Below are 19,571 nucleotides of genomic sequence, written 5' to 3'. Positions count from 1 at the left end.
GCAGACTGAGACTTACAGAACTTTCATCTTCCAAATACAAAACTAATAAAATCATTTTTCAGAAGAAGAGGGCCCTCTCTCAAAAGATTTGGAAATATGTTACAAAATCACCTAAATTTAGCAGGCTAAATTCAACTCATAGTTAGATGAGGTCAACTAAGTTTTTATAAAAAGCTCCTCCCTAGATTTGCAAAAAACTAATATAGATTAAATTTTGTAATATTTCAGCATGTATAATCTGTAAGAAGACTAAAATATTCTACTTCAGTAAATCCCCATACTGACCACCAACATTTTTTTATTGCTTCTTTTCCTTCAAGAGGGGGCTTTAGAGGGGACAATTCACTAAGGATGAGTCACGACCAAGACAAGGAGAAGAAGGATATTTCTGCTTGTGGGTATCTGAAGCAAAACTGAATATACAGAGTTCCTTTTCCAGCTATTGCTTGTAAAACTACGAGCATAAAGCTCGCATTCACTGAGGGAGGTTGAATGGATTAATGTGACATCACAGACTGTTCTGCCATCTGCAGCCAAGTCTTGTTATAAACGTCACCACTAACCACAAGCATGCACCATGGGCAGGGCAAATGGCTCCTCCCACGTCCCCCCTTAGAGGGTTGTGCATTTGGGTGTTTCATTCATCCTACAACAAAAACATGAATTTTGAAAGTATGGACCATTTGAGGCAGGATGAAAAGACGGTTTACCTGTCTATGATGGCACACATATCAATGCTGACATTCGCGAAACTTCCTGGCCTCCTTTGCGCCACTTCGGATAAATTCACAAGCTGATCATCCACTTGAATGAGCTGCATGCAGCCTTGGAATGAAGGCTGAAGGACAGAGTGACTTGAGTTATGCATCTGGTTCAGATAACCTGTGAGAGAGAAAAAATGGGGATGTTAAATTCTGTGCACAGCATGCTTCACTGCAGTTCCTCTGGGTGTTCTCCCCGACCACAGCCTGCACATCCAACTGCTGTGTTTTGTGGACCCTTGTTGATGTTGTGCTCAATGCGGAAGAATGAAGTCTTTTGAGAAGATGATATTATTTCAGGGGAAGACATAAGGGTTGAACCTAGGTGAGTGTTTGTCTCTGGGGCCTCCCATCCCTCATATTTTCTCTTTTGACATCTTCTTTTTCACTCTGTCACATCTCCCTGTCCTGCTACTGAAGCCTCACCGCTGTACTTTTTCATCTGACCCTGTCTTCAGAGACCAGGACATAAAATTTTAGACCCCAACTATCCAACTGTCTTCCTTTTATACCATCAATATTTACTTCTATTATCTTCATTCTCTAGAGGCCTGTTACTCCAATGTCAAGAAGCTAAACTTACTATTATCAAATAAGGTGGATTTCTTTTATGAATTAATATTTAAATCAATTTGTATTACAAATGATTTCTTAATTTATAAAACCCAAAGAAATAGTATAAAGAGATAAATTTAGGCATAAGGATCAGCCACACTGCTCTGAATATCCGTCTCATATAAGGTACCTAAAATGGGATAGGAAGCATAAATGATAAGAAATAAAACTAGAATTTAAAAAGAAGGAAAACAAGACCAAAAAATAAAGTAAATAGTACTGGATCTATTAGGAAACAGAACAAACATATGTTAAGATTGAGATCAGACATTAAGATTTTTATTGCAAGAAAACTTTAAAATAGCACCACAAATCAATTACCATTATGCTTTTTCAATAGAAAAATATATAATTCTTATTATGAATAGAAAATGTATGGCCATACGGAATAAAATTTCTTGAACCCTTTAAATATCTCCGTAAAGTTCCCCCAAGCTTCTACGTTTCATATTGTTCCCCACACTAAATTTACGTCCCAGAGAAAATTTAAATTGTAGCAATTTGCTTAAAAATCTCAGGTTATTCATACATTCTTTCCAATCTAGTGTTATATCTACAGCAAAAAAATATTATAAGAATAGGTTGGTACCAAGATGTCTCTTTAATTGGATAAAAGTGAATTTTCAATAAAAAATTTTCTAAAAACTTAACCATTAAGTGATTTTTTAAAATGTCCTATTCTGTTTGACTAGCAATAGTAATAGTAGTTTAGAACAATAGAAACCTCCATTCACCTTTTACTAATGGGTTACAATATTTAAATCTAATAATTATCAATTGAATCCCCTTTAAGGATTAATCACAGAGCTGTACATAATCATTTTCCATCAACACAGTACTATGTAAAAATAGAAATATACTTACATTAATCTTTTGACTTAAAAAATAAATATAAGGTTCTATTTCAATGTCATATGGTATGTATTTTTTCTTTTTTTTTTTTTTGCATTTGCATTTGCATTGACTTAATCCCCTCAGAAAATTTCTCATCTTAGCTAAAGACTGTCACACTACATAAAGGGATCAATCTAAGAAGAAGACATAAAATTATAAACATATATGCACCCAAGATAGGAGCACCTCAATATATAACGCAGCTGTTAACAGACATAAAAAGAGAAATCAACCATAACATAATAATAGTGGGGTGGGACCTTAACACCCTACTTACATCAACGGACAGATCATCCAGAGAGAAAATCAATAAAGAAACAGAGGCCTTAAATGACACATTAGACCAGATGGACTTAATTGATATTTTATAGAGCATTCCAGCTGAAAGCAGCAGAATACACATTGTTCTCAAGTGCAAATACACATTCTCCAGAATCAATCACATCCTGGCCCACAAAGCAAGCCTCAGTAAATTTAATAAAACTGAAATCATATCAAGCATCTTTTCCAATCACAACACTATGAGATTAAAAATCAACTACAAGAAAAAAACCTGCAAAACCTGCAAACACATGGAGGCTAAACAACATGCTACTGAACCACCAATGGATCACTGAAGAAATCAAAAAATGCTCAGAGAAAAATGAAAACAAAAAGATGATCCAGAACCTCTGGGACACAGCGAAAGCAGTTCTAAGAGGGAAATTAATAGCAATGCAAGCCTCAATACAAGCCTACCTTAAGAAACAAGAAAAATCTTAAATAAACAAATTAACCTTATATATAAATCAGCTAAAGAAAGAAGAACAAACAAAACCCAAAGTTAGTAGAAGGAAAGAAATCATTATGATCAGAGAAGAAATAAATAAAATAGAGACTTTAAAAAAACAACAACAACAACAGCAAAGATCAATGAAACTAAAAGCTGATTCTTTAAAAAGATAAACAAAATTGATAAACCTTTAGCCAAACTCATCAAGAAAAAAAAGGAGAGGGCTCAAATTAATAAAATCAGAAATGAAAAGGAGAATTTACAACTGACATCACAGAAATACAAGGGATCATAAGAGGCTACCATGATCAACTGTATGCCAAATAAAAGGACAACCTACAAGAAATGGACAATTTCTTAGAAAGGTACAATTTTCCAAGATTGAACCAAGAAGAAATAGACAATATGACTAGACCAATTACTAGCACTGAAATCAAATAATTAATTTAAAAACTCCCAACAAAGAAAAGTCCAGGACCAGACAGCTTCACAGGCAAATTCTACCAACCATTTAGAGAAAAGTTAACACCTATCCTTCAGAAACTACTCCAAAAAATTGCAGAGGAAGGAACACTTCTAAACTCATACTATGAGGTCACTATCACCCTGATACCAAAAACCAAAGATACCACAGAAAAAGAAAATTACAGACCAATATCACTTATGAATATAGATTAAAAATTCAACAAAATATTAGCAAATTGACTACAATAATGCATTAAAAGGGTCATACACTATGATCAAGTGGGCTTTATCCCAAGACACTGCAAGGGTTTTTTATATTCATAAATCAATGTGACACACCACATCAACAAACTGATAAATAAAAACCATATGATCATCTCAATAGACACGGGAAAACCTTTTGATAAAATTCAACATCCATTTATGATAAAACTCTCCAGAAAGTGGACACAGAGTGAACATACCTCAACATAATAAAGGCCATATATGACAAACCCTCAGCTAACATCATACTCAACAGTGAAAATCTGAAAGCACTTCTTCTAAGATCAGGAACAAGACTAGGATGCCCACTCTCACCACTTTTATTCAACATAGTTTTGGAAGTCCTGGCCACAGCAATCAGAGAAGAAAAAGAAATCAAAGGAATCCAAACTGGAAAGGAAGAAGTAAAACTGTCACCATTTGCAGATGACATGATACTACATACAGAAATCCTAAAGACACCACCAGAGAAATACTAGAGCTCATCAATGAATTTGGTAAAGTTTCAGCATACAAAATTAATATAGAGAAACCACTTGCATTCCTATACACTAAAAAAAAAAAAAAAATCAGAAAAAGAAATTAAGGAAAGAATCCCATTTACTATTATATTAAAAGAATAAAATACCTAGGAATAAACCTACCTAAGGAAGCAAAGGACCTGTACTCCAAAAACTGTAAGACACTGATGAAAGAAATTGAAGACAACACAAACTGATGGAAAGATATACCATGTTCTTGGATTGGAAAAATCAGTATTGTTAAAATGGCCATACTACCCAAGGCAATATAGAAATTCAGTGCAATCCCTATCATATTACCAATGACATTTCTCACAGAACTGGAACAAAAATGTTAAGATTTGTATGGAAACATGAAAGATCCCAAATAGTCAAAACAATCTTGAGAAAGAAGAATGGAGCTGGGGGAATCACACTCCCTGACTCCAGACTATATTACAAAGCTATAGTAATCAAAATGGTATGGTACTGGCACAAAAACAAACACATAGATCAATGGAACAGCATAGAAAGCCCAGAAATAAACCTAGGAACTTATGGTCAAATAATCTATGACAAAGGAGGCAAAATACACAAAGGAGAAAAGACAGTCTCTTCAATAAGTGATGCTGAGAAAACTGGACAGCTACCTGTGAAAGAATGAAATTAGAACATTCTCTAACACCATATAAAAAAATAAACTCAAAATGATTAAAGACCTAAATGTAAGACCAGATACTATAAAACTCCTAGAGAAAAACATAGGCAGAACACTCTGACATAAATTGCAGCAGTACTTTTTTGAACCAACTCCTACAGTAATGGAAATAACATAAAAAATAAACAAATGGGACTTAAATAAACTTAAAAGCTTCTGCACAGCTAAAGATACCATCAACAAAATGAAAAGACAACCTACAGAATGGAAGAAAATGTTTGCAAATGATGCAATGAACAAGGGACTATTTCCAAAATATATAAACAGCTCATACAGCTTAATATAAAAAGAAAACAAACAACTCAATCAAAAAATGGACAGAAGATCTAAATAGACATCTCTCCAAAGAAGACATCCAGATGGCCAACAGGCACATGAAGAGATGCTAAACACTGCTAATTGTCAGAGAAATGCAAATCAAAAGTACAATGAGGAATCACTTCACACCAGTTAGAATGGCTATCATTAAGAAATCTACAAATAATAAATGCTAGAGAGGGTGCGGAGAAAAAGGAACCCTCCCACACTGTTGGTGGGAATTATAATTGGTGTAGCCACTATGGAGGACAGTATGGAGATTCCCTAAAACACTAAAAATAATAAACTTACCATATAATCCAGTAATCCCACTCCTGAGCATATATCTGGAGAAAAATATAATTTGAAAAGACACATGCGTCCCAATGTTCATAGCACCACTTTTACAATAGCCAGGACATGGAAACAACCTAAATGTCCATTAACAGATGACTGGATAAAGAAGATGTAGCATATGTATATGATGGAATACTACTCAGCCATAAAAAAAAAAATAAAATAATGCCAATGCAGGAATATAGGTGGACCTGGAGATCATCATTCTAAGTGAAGTAAGCCAGAAAGAGAAGAAAAATAACCATATGATATTACTTATATGTGGAATATAAAAAAAAAAAAAAGATATAAATGAATGTATTTACAAACCAGAAACACACTCACAGACATAATAGAGAACAAACTTATGGTTACCAGGTGATAGAGGTGCTGGGAAGGGATAAATTAGGAGTTTGAGATTTGCAGATACTAACTACTATGTATAAAATAAACAAGTTTATACTGTATAGCACAGGGAATTACATTCAGTATTTTGTAGTAACTTACAATGAAAAAGAATACAAAAATGAATATATGTATGTATATATGACTGAAACATTATGCTGTACACCAGACATTGACACAACACTGTAAACTGACTATTCTTCAAGAAGAAAGAATGGGAAAAAATCTGTCTAATCAAGATAAAATTGAATGGAGTTTAATGTCTAAACTTAGCAGAGAGAAAACATCCAGCTGTAACTTTATTGACTATTCTTAATGAGACCATCATTTGAGTCTGTTTTTTGAATACTTGGAAGTCTCTAAATATCCACAGTAGCTTTGAATTATTCCAGAATGAGTAGATCTATTTGTGAGAACAAGATCTAAGCAAGGCAGCTGCACAGCACACTGATCACTATTGACTAGGTATAATCAAGTTCATAAAATAGGACTTCATCAGTCTCATAACAATGTTCTGTTTGGCCCTGATAACGCTAGAGTTTGAAATTGTTAAATCCTTTCATTTTTCCACATGGGATATATTCTAGGAGAAGATAACTAATATAAACTAGTACATATCTAACAAAATTAGCCATGAGGCATCATGGCTATTGAAGAGCTTGTCAGTAATGGCTTAAAGAATGGTGAGGAAGCAGTGTTACTGGAAATGGAAGAAAACTGGATCCTTGCTATGTTACAGTGGAAAGTTTAGCAACACTGTGAAATATGTTAAGGAGAACATTGTAATCAATGAATTGCATAATCCAGCTAAGGACATTTCCAAGCAGAGTATTCCGGTGTCTTCTTTCTGTTTATTGTGAAAGGGAAAAAGAAGAGAAAAAAAACTAAAGAAAGACTGCTAAAGACGAGGAAGCCAGGACCTGATAGATTTGAAAATAAAATGTTTTCCCATTTTCAGTCTCTCTAGATGTTGAATAATGTAAAAATTAAGAAATCACTTCCAGGCAAAGTTCAACTACCAGGAAAATGTGATCTAAAGATGACAATGAGGTGTGACTTATAAAACCCACATCAAGGCCTCCAAAATGTATTAGGTGGTGCCTCCAAGAATTGTTCATTCAGACAAAAGAACGTCTTGGCAGCTTAGTGGTGTGTCTTACAGAACCTCTGAGTTAAACAAGAAGGATTCTAACAATCCTAAGTACATTTTCCCCCTAGCGTGTCAGCAGAAGCCCAGTGCAAATAAAGAGCTTATCTTTATGGGGTTGTGGATATGGCTTTTGTTTAATGGAGTAAGGCTGAATAGCATTCATAGGAGGCTCACAAGTTTTTAAGAGAACTGTACTAGTGGAATGTTGACTATTTCCTTATAGTTAGAATGGCTAAAGATGTTGAGTCTCTGACACTGAAATTCCCGGTGCCCTAACCCCTCCTGAAATGGAGGACAGCATATTATTTATTTTCTGTATTTGTCCTTTTGATGTACAAATATAGTTTCAGTGAAAAATCTTTGTAATAGTGTCTGTGATACTTTCAGTGACTACTCTATAGCTCAGGATTCAACCTACTTAGTAGATTAATAGCAGGATTGTCTGGAGATAAAAATTTGCAGCTGGGATTTTGAGGGTCAGAAAGGAATAGATATAAAATGGATAGAGAGTTAAACCCAATTAAAATTTGCTGAGTTAGTATAAACATATATAAAGCAAAAAAGTAAAGTTTTGTTCGTTTTGGCCTAGAGCTTTAAATTTATTATATCTATGAATTTGAAGTAAAAAAATGCAATGTTTATACATGGGTTGCTGTTACCTGGTTCTATAATCTGACAATGTGTTGTAACACCCACAGTGAATTGTAATCCTGTTAGTCTCAATTGCATCTATCAGTAAACTGGGTCATTATAATCATGTTACCTTGCTTGCATGTTTTAAGATTTCCATTTTAAGTGGGGAGGGGATGGCTCAAGTGGTGGAGTGCTTGCTTAGCATGCACGAGGTCCTGGGTTCAATCCCTAGTACCGCCTCCAAAAATGAAAGTAAATGAATAAAGCTAATTACCTCCCCCGCAACAAAACAAATAAAACAAAGGGAAAAAAAAGATTTCTGTTTTAAGAGTTGGCATATAGAAACATTATACCTGATTTGAAATCCACTAAGCCTTTTGTTATGCTTGTTGACAAAAGAAACACATGCATTTTCAAGGTTTTAAAATTTTAATTCAGATATACATTAGTGAAAAATATGCTGATACTTGTTTTGACATTAAAATGCCAACCTGAATTGTTGTAAATTGTAACAGCAATTTGATGGGACAAAAAAAGCATAGCAAATGATAGGCAAAAGATTGAACATTTTACATGTCTAAAACTCCATGCACACAAGATTTTTCTCTTTATACTTATTTTAAAGTTGGGAAGTTTTGGAGGTTGAGAAAGGCTGGTGGAATCCTGTAAAGATATTAAAAACCATTTAGTGTCTTCCTTTCAATATAACCTTGAAATATTGTGCAAAATATCCACTAATCTCTACTGTTTACCAAGCTTTCCTAAATAATTCACCCTGGTGGGGGTTAGGGTCCAAACAAGCAAGGGGTTAGGGCAGGCTAGAAGTGAGCCCAGCAGTGGTTCAATATACAGATCGTTCCTACCATCCACTGAAGATGGTCAGGAGCAGGATGACACCGGAAGCAATGAGTCCTCTTAGAGTTCAGATCTTAGTTTCTCTACTGAATAAAACCAGGACTCCTTGGAGAGATGGCTAATCCCAGAGCTGGGTCACAGAAAGCACAACACGGGCCTGGAACATTTTGTGGCATGGGAAAGAAAAGAAGTGCTCAAAGAAAGATGGGGTCTGTCAGAATGACATAGAAGCCAGTCTGAAATGGGCTTCTATTGCCTCAGTCTAGACAATTTGAAAGCAAATAACTTGAGTGTTAAAAAAGATATTTTGATTATCAAAAGAAGGAAGGAAGGGAGGAAAGAAGAAAAGGAAATTAATTTATAGATGCTATTTCACTGAATAAAATAGGAGTCCATGAGTTCACCTGCATAAAAGTAAATACATAGGAGAATAGAAGTCTCTTCTTGTGCTAACAAATGTAAAAGGCATGTTGGAATTAGAAAGTTACCATTTGGCAACCATCACAGTAGTAAACACTCATGGATGCTCAAATGAGTAGGGGGGATGACCAGTCTCAAAGGGCCTCCCTACAGACATACTCATTAATTTCAAAGGGGAAAGTAGTCATTTTACAGCAAAGAAACCTGGCAGACATCTTTGATTACATTACACTTTGTAATCAAGTGATAAAATTTATCACCACCAGTAATGGGACTCACTGACACTGTAGATCAGCTGGTTAAGCTGCAATGAGAAGAACACACATTCCGCTTCAACTCCTGCACAAAATACATATCCTAGTTCCAATCATGAGAACATCAGACTCGAACTGAGGGTATCTTCAGGAATGATAAGGTTGTGAAAGGCAATGAACAGCTGAGAATCTGATTTCAGCTGGCAGAGACTGGAGAGGCAGGTAAACAGGGTGCAATGTGTGATTCCAGCTGGGGCCTTTTTACTGTAGACGACCTTACTGGATAATTGACAAAATTTGAATGAGGTCTTTGAGTGAAGGTTATACTGGTAGCCTTTGTATTCTTCTTGCAAGTTTCATTTCAAGTTTTAAATTGTTTGAAATTAAAAAAAAAGCTATTGTAAAAAACATTATGTTCCATCTCACATGAAATGTTGCTTTATACTAAAGATACTCCCATTCAAAAACTTTATTTTGGATTATTATCCAATAAAATTATCCTGTCTCCCTTCCCCCATGTTCCATTTATTCTTTATTCCCCTTTAATCTGTATTCAATGCCCATGAATTTTCAATGAAATTGCTCTTCCTAATTTCAGTGATGATTTTCAGGTAGCCAAAGGACATCTTTCACCCTTTAACCAGACCTCTCAGTGGCATTTAACACCTGATCTTCATATATTTATATTCTATGTTATCAGACCAGGATGACTTCTGTGGCCTTAGAAGTCTGAATATTCTGAATCCTGCCCCCATTCCAACTTCAATTCATATCCCTCTTAGCCAGATTTTTAGACCTGGAGAGTTCCTAAACCCTAAAAATTACTAGGACATATACAACCACTCAAAGCCTGGCAGACATTTTGAAAAATAAAAAAATATTAATTAAACCATCAAATAAGTATAAGAAAATTCTACAAAAGTTTGATTTTCCCCCCTTTGTACATACTTTATGCTTCAAATAAATTTATCCCACTTAGAAATGGTTCTGTCATATTTTGAGGTACCTACTTTGCTAGTTCTGTAATTACATGCTTAAGATGTCCATTCTTACAAAAAAAAAATTCTGAATCACTTTGATTTATACCTGTAACTAACACAATATTTTAAATCCACTATACTTCAATTTAAAAAAGATGTATATTCTTGCCCACTTGCTTCAGCCACCCCATTCTCTTGTCTGTGCTTCAGGAAAACCAAACCATTTCTGCCGAGAATTTTCTTGTCCCTTGCATCTTTCTTTGCTGACTTATTCTAGGACTCACGTCAGCTCAAGTATCACCTTCTGAGCAGGGACCTTCCAAGACCACTCTATTTAAAATTATTCCATCCATTTTCTCATTCCCATTCTTCAGCTGCATATTTCTTGTCATAGAATCTGTCACTTATAATTACCTGGACTGGCTTATTTACTTACACAAGTGTGTGTGTGTGTGTGTGTGTGTGTGTGTGTGTGTGTGTGTGTGTGTGTGTGTGTGTGTGTGTGTTTCTCCTCTTTAGTATAATGGTTTCACGACATCATTCATATTGTCTTATTTCTCTATGAATTAAAAAATTGCATTTGTTGAGAAAAAACCTACATACCATAAAATTCACCACCCTATTTATCTTAAAATAATCCATGGAATACATGGGAGATGTTCAAGATACAAGATGTCTGTTGTAAAGTTTGGAAACAAATTAGTTTTCAACAGACTGAAGATATCCTTTACAACATAATATATGTCAGTTTCTAGACTTTACGGACCCCTACATATTTGTTAGGGGAATGATCAAGTGAATGAATGTTTGAATCTTCACCCTGGAATGAGGTGATATTTAACTGTGCATCCTCACTTACTTCCGGACTCTGTTACCTTATCAGAGAGGCCTTCTTTGGTTATCAGGTGAATAACACTCCCCCCACCACCCCCACCTTGACTCTCTACCCCCTGATCCAATTCATCTCTTTTTTCGTAACACTTATCACCATATTATATATTTCTTTATTGTTTTTTCTCCCTTTACTGGGATGTAAACTCCATGGGACTCTGACTCCGAGATCTCTTACATAGGAGGGGTTCAACAATTGTCTTTTGAATGAACAAAAAGCCACAGAAGAATTACGAACAAGGAAATAAAGTAATCAATTTGTGTTATGTTCTTTTCTTTTTGGTAGCAGTAAAAATGAGGTAGTATCTGGAAAATCAGACGTTAGGGATTGTCTTACAAAACAGTCATTGGAGAAATTCCAAATCCTTATTAAAATAGGTCAATAAAGCTAATGTAGAGGAAATGGATGAAAAATATTTCACAGGAATATATGACAGAACTGACTGATGTGCTGGATATGAGTACAGCACAGAGAGAGAAATGATTAGAATGACTCTTAGATTTCTGGGTAAGCAACTAGATGGATGCTTTCGCCTCCACCAATAAAGGAGACACAGGCGAGAAACATCAGGTCCTTAAGGAGTCAGATGACAGGGGAGGAGAAAGGATGGTGGGTGGTTTTGATGAGTTCAAAGCTAGATTTTTCAAGTCTGAAGTACCAGTGGGATATCTAAGATAAAATGGCCCATCCATAGGTTTATATTAATGTCTGGACATCAGGAGAGGGATCGGAATTTGGGAACGATCTTTCAATCATTATGTGATGGAGTAGAAGAAATTGCATGAAGAAATCGTACAGTGCACTAGCAAAGAAACTCAAGGCTGGAACTTAGAAATCATATACATGTCAGAGGTAGAAACAGGAAAATCGACCAGTGAAGAGAACCAAGAAAGAGGGACAAGAAAAGCCAAGGAGTGATATCAAGGAAGTGAAGGAATGATTAACTATGTCAAAGGTCACAGAATCCAAATTATATAAAGTCTTAGGGTTTCACTTGGGTTTACCAGTTAGATCAATGAAACTGCAGAAATTGGCATGGACAACAGATGGCAGTGTTTAAGGAACACATGACATGAGAAGTGCAGAGACAGCACAGCGGTCCCAGCGCTCCATTATCTAACACGGGTATCCTAATAACAGGCTAACTTCTTGGGGAGGTAATTTTTATGAGCTAATTTTAATTATGTAAATTATTTAATACAATCTATTGGCTTTTTCAAATTTAGTATGTCATTTATATTTATTGCATTTAATACTAAGAATTTTGCCTCTATTTTTTTTCCCTTGGATAAATTAATTAAATGTTCTCTTTCTTGTTTCTTTATCTATAAATTAAACAAAATTATAATACTCCAGCACAGGAAGTTGTTGTGAAGAATTAGTAAGAATATAACTACAAAGTAAGTGCCTGGAAAATTCCCATAGTAGGTTTAGATTATTTCAGTTGTCTTTGTATTTATCAGAGATCCAAAATCATGGTTTTTTTCATCCCTAATAATGTTAAAATCTCATTAGGAAGACAAGTCTCAGAAACATGAATATAATTGTGTTAAAAGTGTTACTGCCTATCCAAACGAGTAAATAAAATACAAGTATTAGAAGAGTTTGAGACGATTGTTTTCTCTTCTTTAATATTTCATTTCTGTCCTTGGCTAACAGAGTATTGTATTGTCCTGGGTCTTCTTTATACTTTTTTAGTAATCTCATTTCAATTTCATTTACTGATTTCTTCTCTCCTACCTGGTGTATGAATGCAGGAGTTCATCAAAGTCTGTCCTGGGCTATGTCAGTTTTCTTAGTAGTCTCTCCACAATCATAGCATTACCCAAATCCACTGCTTACCAACTCTATGGGTATGTCTCCAGTGACATTTCCATCACAGGTCTTTCTTCTGAGCTCAGGACTAAGATACCTAGAGGTGCTTGGACTTCCCCATTCTAATGTCTCACACATGTACAAAACTCAAGATGTATTGTTCTTGATCCCAGCTGATACTGTCATTGTCCCTATCTCAGCAGTCACTCAAAAAGTCAACTTCAATCTTCTCATCTGAAAAGTTGCACATACTAAACCATCAAGAGCAATCCCTGGCACTGCCGTCCTCACTTCCTGTATGCACAATCACCCTGTCAGTTCTACCTCAAGGGATCCTCAGCCTCCTCATGGCCACCTGAGCCCAAACTACCACACCTCCATCACCCACTTCCAGCCCATCTCCAGCATGAAGCCTGGGTGATCTCTACTAAAAATATTAATCTGATCATGTTGCAACCTGATCACGAGCCTTTTATTTATTTGATAAAATAAATTAATAGATTTTTTAAAAAAATTTTCCTAGGTCTTTCTTTCCCTCTATTGTTCTGGCTTTCCAAATGCAAAATATATTTGTAGTTATTTACAAAATGAAATGCCATATATTAAGAAAAGGAAGTTTTATTTATTTATTTATAATTAATTAATTATTTTATTGAAGTATAGTAATAGTATTTATTAGTCTGATTTTATTCAACTAAAATGAATTTAATACAATTTATTGGACCACTTAGGTAGGTTGAATAATTTAAAATATGTATATTTTATAATATTTAAAATATATAAACTTTAGTATATTATCAAAAACACTGCTATTTATCAAAAACTTATTGCCTTATCAAGACCAAAATTTTCAGATAAAATTATTTCTCTTATCCCCATACAATACTCATAAGATATGTAAAGTGAATTTATACCAAAATTAGCTTAAACTTACAAGACAGTGGATATATTTCTATGTCTTATAATAATCATGAAGAAAATTACAAGAACATAGAAAAATAAAGGAAATCAGAGAAGGAGACTAGGTACCCTGACTAACTGAAACAGTTAGCAATTTGCAAATCAAGTCATACAATATGATTTAAAAAGCCACTGTTGCCCAGGGGCCATCATAAAAAGACGAGCAGAATTACCACACTGAATAATTTGACTCTCTTATGCCTTTTTTTAAAATGTTAAGTGGTCTTTTAAAAACCATACTGTGTATTCATTTAAAGAGGGAGTGCAAAATGCAAAATAAAAGACTCACATTTGATAATTTGAATTCTTTACGACCATATCTGTTAGTGCATGTAACACATAAAATAGAGAAATACATCCATACATTCATAAAATAAAAAGATACTGTCTTCTTAATTCTTCTGTATAAGTATAAGCAGTTTGTTAATTACTATGGGATGAAATAAGCTTTGTAAAATACAATCTTAGTGATCAGGAGTGCAGGTTACAGAACAGCAGAACTGGTTGGAATTCTGGCCCCGCCATGTGTTAATTATGTAATTACTTTCTGACTAGATCACTTGTCGTTTTTAAATTATTTTTAAATTAAATTGTATATATTTAGGGTGTACGTGATGTTTTGATGTACATTTACATAGTGAAATGATTACTACAGTCAAGCTAATCAACATACCCATATCCTCACATAATTACCATTTCTGTGTGTGTGGTGAGAGCACCTGAAAGCTACTCTCTTAGCAAATTTCCAGAGTACAATGTAATATAACTACAGTCATCCTGCCTAGACTAGATCTCTAGACTTATTCATCCTACATAACTGCAACTTTGTATCCTTTGACCAACATCCTCCCATTTCCCCTCCCTCCTCACCACTGGTCTTAGCTTCAATTTCTTCAGTGGAAAGACGGGATTAATAATAACCAATTCCTGTGGGTTTTGTGAACATTAAATAAGAAACCACAGGCAAAGCCCCAGCATAGTGACTGGCATGCAGTAGGTACTCAATACTGGCAGCTCTCCTAGTCTCATTAGGAGCCTGTTAACTGCATGACTTTGACTGAATAACATGGTGATTTCTCACATTTAAATTATTTTGATACTTGAGAGATTAGTTTTATATTCTAAAGAGTATTAGAAAATAGTTTCTCATTACTGTCATAAATATTCCCACTCTGAAAACCTATGCACCTTTGAATACTTTGAGTCAGGGGAGGGGGAAGACTGCCTTTTTTATTAGTATTTTTACATTTGAAAAAGGAAAACAGAAATATAAACTAGAGTCACAATCATCTGCATGACAATGATATGAATAATCCAAAATACTAGGAAATCAAATGCAATTTCTGTTTGGCTTTGGATGCTTCTAACTATGACTATATTTGACATACGGGAAATTAACTTCAAATCAATACAAAGCCAGACTGTGAAGATTTATTTCAGGAGTTGCTTTGAAACTGGATAGACAAGAAATGCTTCATTTGAGGGCTGGCACTTGCCTAGTCACCCTCACAGTATTTTCAGCCTTCTTTGGCTTTGATGCTGAGAAGGGTGCTTGGCCCAAAACAGCAGCCTCTGACCCATCCTTTTCCCTCCTCCTCCTCTTCGGCTTTGTTGTTCTGATTGTTGTTGTCACTGATGATGTTCTTACCCTCGATATGATCTTTTGAGACTTTTCACTGTTCTGCACTCAGTATAAAGATGATACTTTTCTTCTGTTATAAGAATGTTTTCACGTTCATCAATGAAGTCTGATGTTAGAGTTTGAAGGTAAAATACCTTTTAGAAAGCTTCAAATTTCACTGACTCAGTACTCTCCAAAAATGATAATTTTTCCCAAAATGCTGATACTATCCTGAGTTACTTAAGAAAATGACTTGTTGCGTATAAAAACGTTTGTAAAAATTTTACCACATCTCAACTTTTTATCATGCAAACTATCTGCTATGAGATAATTTATTTAACAACATTTAACAATCAATAATATCATATTGTAGAATATTTAGGAGAGAGATAGAAATAATCTTTAGAGAGCTCTATTTCCTATAATACTGTAATGTGAGAAACCTGACACTTTTTCAGTTCAAAACTTCGAGAAATGCTAGATAAAATGTAACATACATCCTTTAAATTATACTTCTATGCATTCAATAAGGTAGGAGAAGCTTTCAGGAGTGGAAGGAAGGAAGGAAGGAAGGAAGGAAGGAAGGAAGGAAGGAAGGAAGGAAGGAAGGAAGGGAAAGTCTAAAATGCAGGGTGCCAGATAATGCTGGGCTATTAATATTCAGAGGGTATTTGCTAATCTTTGTAATGCAGAGGTTTGGGTTTTAAAGCCCAAGTGGAATTAGAAATCAAATGTTGGAATTGTGCAAGGAATAGGACCACCTCCCCCAAACACACACACACCACCACATAAAGCCTAAAAATTCTAAAATCTCCGTTGAAGCAGATACCAGAGAAAAATTCACAAGTCAGCAAAGAGAGATGACAAGGAAATCTGTCTCTCTTTTCCTGGCCTACAGAAAGGAAAAGAAAAAAAATTACTTTCTGAGAATTCATAAGCCACAGACTTGCTCAACAAAATTATGGCTTTCAAATTTACACTGGCTATCGAGTGTAACCCCCAAGCCAAGACATTAAAAGCGAAGAAGTGGTTCTAAACTGCTATTCTTTGAAGAAAGTGTAAATCCTCTCTGAACTGACTCTGGAATTACAGGATTCCTAAAGATAAAAACCAGAGAAATTTAAACTCACAAATCAAAGATACAAAACATAAGAAAACAAGTATAATGAACAAGATTCAGCAAAAAATATTATCACACAGAAAAATTGGGCGCCCATGGATTTTAGATAAATTTTAGGATTGAGACTATGGTAAAATATTCAAAAATTACTTAAAAAATAAGATGTAGAATCAAATGTATAAGAAAGGAATGTGCTAATATTAAAAGATCCAGTGAGATGTGATGAATAACCAAATAGATCCTCCAGAAATAAAAATATATTATTGAAACTAAAAATTCATTAGTTGTGTTAAGCAGATGAGACAAAGCTATAGAATGTCTTCATGAACTAAAGAGTAGACCAGAATGCAGTCCAGAAGTTAAAAATGGTTAAAAATATTAAATACACATATTATGTGGAGGATGAAATGAGGTCTGACATATATTTAATTAAAATTTCAGAAGAAGAAAAAAGGGAGAATCATGGAGAAGGAATTCAAGGGTAGAATGTCTGAGAGTTTTCCAGAACTTACTGAAAATTCAGATTCAGGGAGGAAAATAATTCCCAAACAAAATTTTTTTAAAAAATCAATCCTACACAGAACAGTGTTTAATCGCAAATCACCAAGGAGCACAAACGTGGTGAGAGAGGAGAGAGGGGACTCCTGAGGAACAATACTAAAGCATCAGGAATCTTCGTAAAAAAAGGAAGACAAAAGATAGAATGCAGTAGAATAATATGTTCAAAGTGCTGAAAGAAAATAAAATTCCAGTCTAGAATTGCACATCAAGCTAAAATATCAAACAAGGAAGAAGGTAAATTTCATACATTTTCAGACAAATAAAAACTGAACGAAGTTACCACCAAAGTATCCCCATTAGAAACCATCTAAAGTAAAGAATGTGTGTCAAAGGGAAAGGAGTTAAGTCCAGAAAGAAGAGAAACACAGGAAGGCACAGCAAGAGAAAAAGCTGGCAAACACAGAGAAACCTAAAAATGCACTGACTACAGAAAAATAAAACTATAAAAATGATAATATTGAAGTTAAAAAAGAGGCAGAACTACATTTCAGGACAAAGTAGGATATGGGATGGTAGCGGATGATCAGATTGCAGCTATGTTAGGCCAAGCGTCACGGACTGAATTGTGCCCCCCAGCAAAGTTCATATGTTAACTCCTCAGCCTCCAATCTGACTGCGTTTGGAGATGGGCCCTTTAGGGAGATAATGAAGGTTAAATGAGGTCATAAGGGTGGGCTCTAGTCCCACAGGACGGGCATCCTTATAAGAAGAGGAAGAGACCGGAAGTGTGTGGGATGAGGCAGGCATCTACAAACTAGGAAGGGAGTCCTCACCAGAAACCAACCCTGGCTCCTCGATCTTGGACTTCCAGCCTCCAGATCTGTGAGAAAACACATCTCTGTCACTTAAGCCACTCAGTCTGTGGTACCCTCCTATGGCAGCCCAAGCAGAATGACACAGCAAGTTTCTTTCATAATTCAGGAAAAAAATCAAGATGTGAAATTATTATGACTGTTACAAATACTCATGAAAAAATTATAAAGATATTCCCTAAAACAGCAAATATATATTAAATATATATACATATATATTACATTTAATGGTGGGGGACATATATTTTTTAAATTATATTTGATGTAGCCAAAGGAAGGAGTAAAGAATGAATAAAAGGAACACAGGAAAAGCAGGACCAAAGGTAAAGAACATGGTAGAAATATACCCAAGTATAATAATAAAATCGATGTTAACAACACCGACTATTGTGCTGAAAAGACAGTACTACTGGTTTTTTTTGTAATCTAGCAATATACTATGTCTAAGAAGCATGTCTGATACATAGGAGTCAAGAAAAGTCAAGAGTAAAGGAAATGAAAAAAGATAAGCAAGGCAAATACAAATTTAAGAAACCTGGTGTGGCTCTGATGACATTAACACACCGCCCTTAGTGACGCAGTCCAACAGCACTGACACAGGGCACACTGTCAGCACGCGCACTGACCACTGAAGAGGCACGGGCTCCAGAGTGAGGGCGTCTGAGTTTGCTCTTGCTTATTCTAGTTTGCCAATTTTATGTTTCACTAAATTACTTAAAGATTGTGCCTCACAGTTTTTCCTCATCTCTAAAAGAGAGAAAACAATAGTTATCTATCTTATAGTATCATTTTGAGCACAAATTGAACACACACAAAGTTTGGACTGAATACATGTACGTTGGTAAGCACAGTCACTGACACACAGTAACGTGCACTGTTTCTGAGGAGGATGAAGTGAGAAGATGTACTTGAAGATAAAATGAAAAACAAATGAAGGAAAAGGCACCATGAGGGATAGATTAGTATATAATGGCAAAGGTAAAATTCCCTAGAGAGTTATAAATACTCTAAATATGTCTGCACCTAATAGCCTAATATTTGAATAGATGAGATAAAATTGACCTTGGTGATTAGGATATGTCAAGGTATGTTCATTTTCAGTTTTAAAAAAAAAGTACCACTCTGGTAAATAAAAATAATGACTATGCATATGTGTGGAGAGGGGGTATATGGGAAATTTCTGCACCTTCCTGTCAATTTTGTTGTAAACCTAAAACTGCAAAAAAAAAAAAAAAAAAAGTCTTAAAAACAAGAAAATTCAGGGTAGACACTTTAGGCAAAACTTTGGTTTCAGTTATATATGTATATTATATATGTGTGTGTTGGATTGTGATGTAAAATGTATTTTTTAGGTCAAAAAAGTTTGCAAGCCACTGTAGTTAAGCTACACTGGCAAATAAAAGCAAAAATTAACCTTAAAAATAAAAGATAAATTTTCAAAAAATGTGAGCACGACTTTCTCAAGAAAATC

General features: G+C 34.9%; 1 protein-coding gene across 1 annotated transcript in view; it reads right to left on the bottom strand.

Moving 5' to 3' along the window:
* LOC102513310 (contactin-associated protein-like 2) overlaps positions 1 to 19,571 on the bottom strand; it is a 1,230,151-nt gene that overhangs the window by 183,857 nt on the left and 1,026,723 nt on the right. The window contains exon 11 of the mRNA XM_032484371.1: positions 711 to 882. Within this exon, the coding sequence (XP_032340262.1) occupies positions 711 to 882 (172 nt within the window). The remainder of the gene's footprint in view (positions 1 to 710; positions 883 to 19,571) is intronic.

This window comes from Camelus ferus, chromosome 7 (assembly GCF_009834535.1).
Source record: "Camelus ferus isolate YT-003-E chromosome 7, BCGSAC_Cfer_1.0, whole genome shotgun sequence".
Lineage (NCBI taxonomy): Eukaryota > Metazoa > Chordata > Mammalia > Artiodactyla > Camelidae > Camelus > Camelus ferus.
Note: the sequence above shows the minus strand (reverse complement) of the source record. Positions and strands in the feature narration are given on the sequence as shown.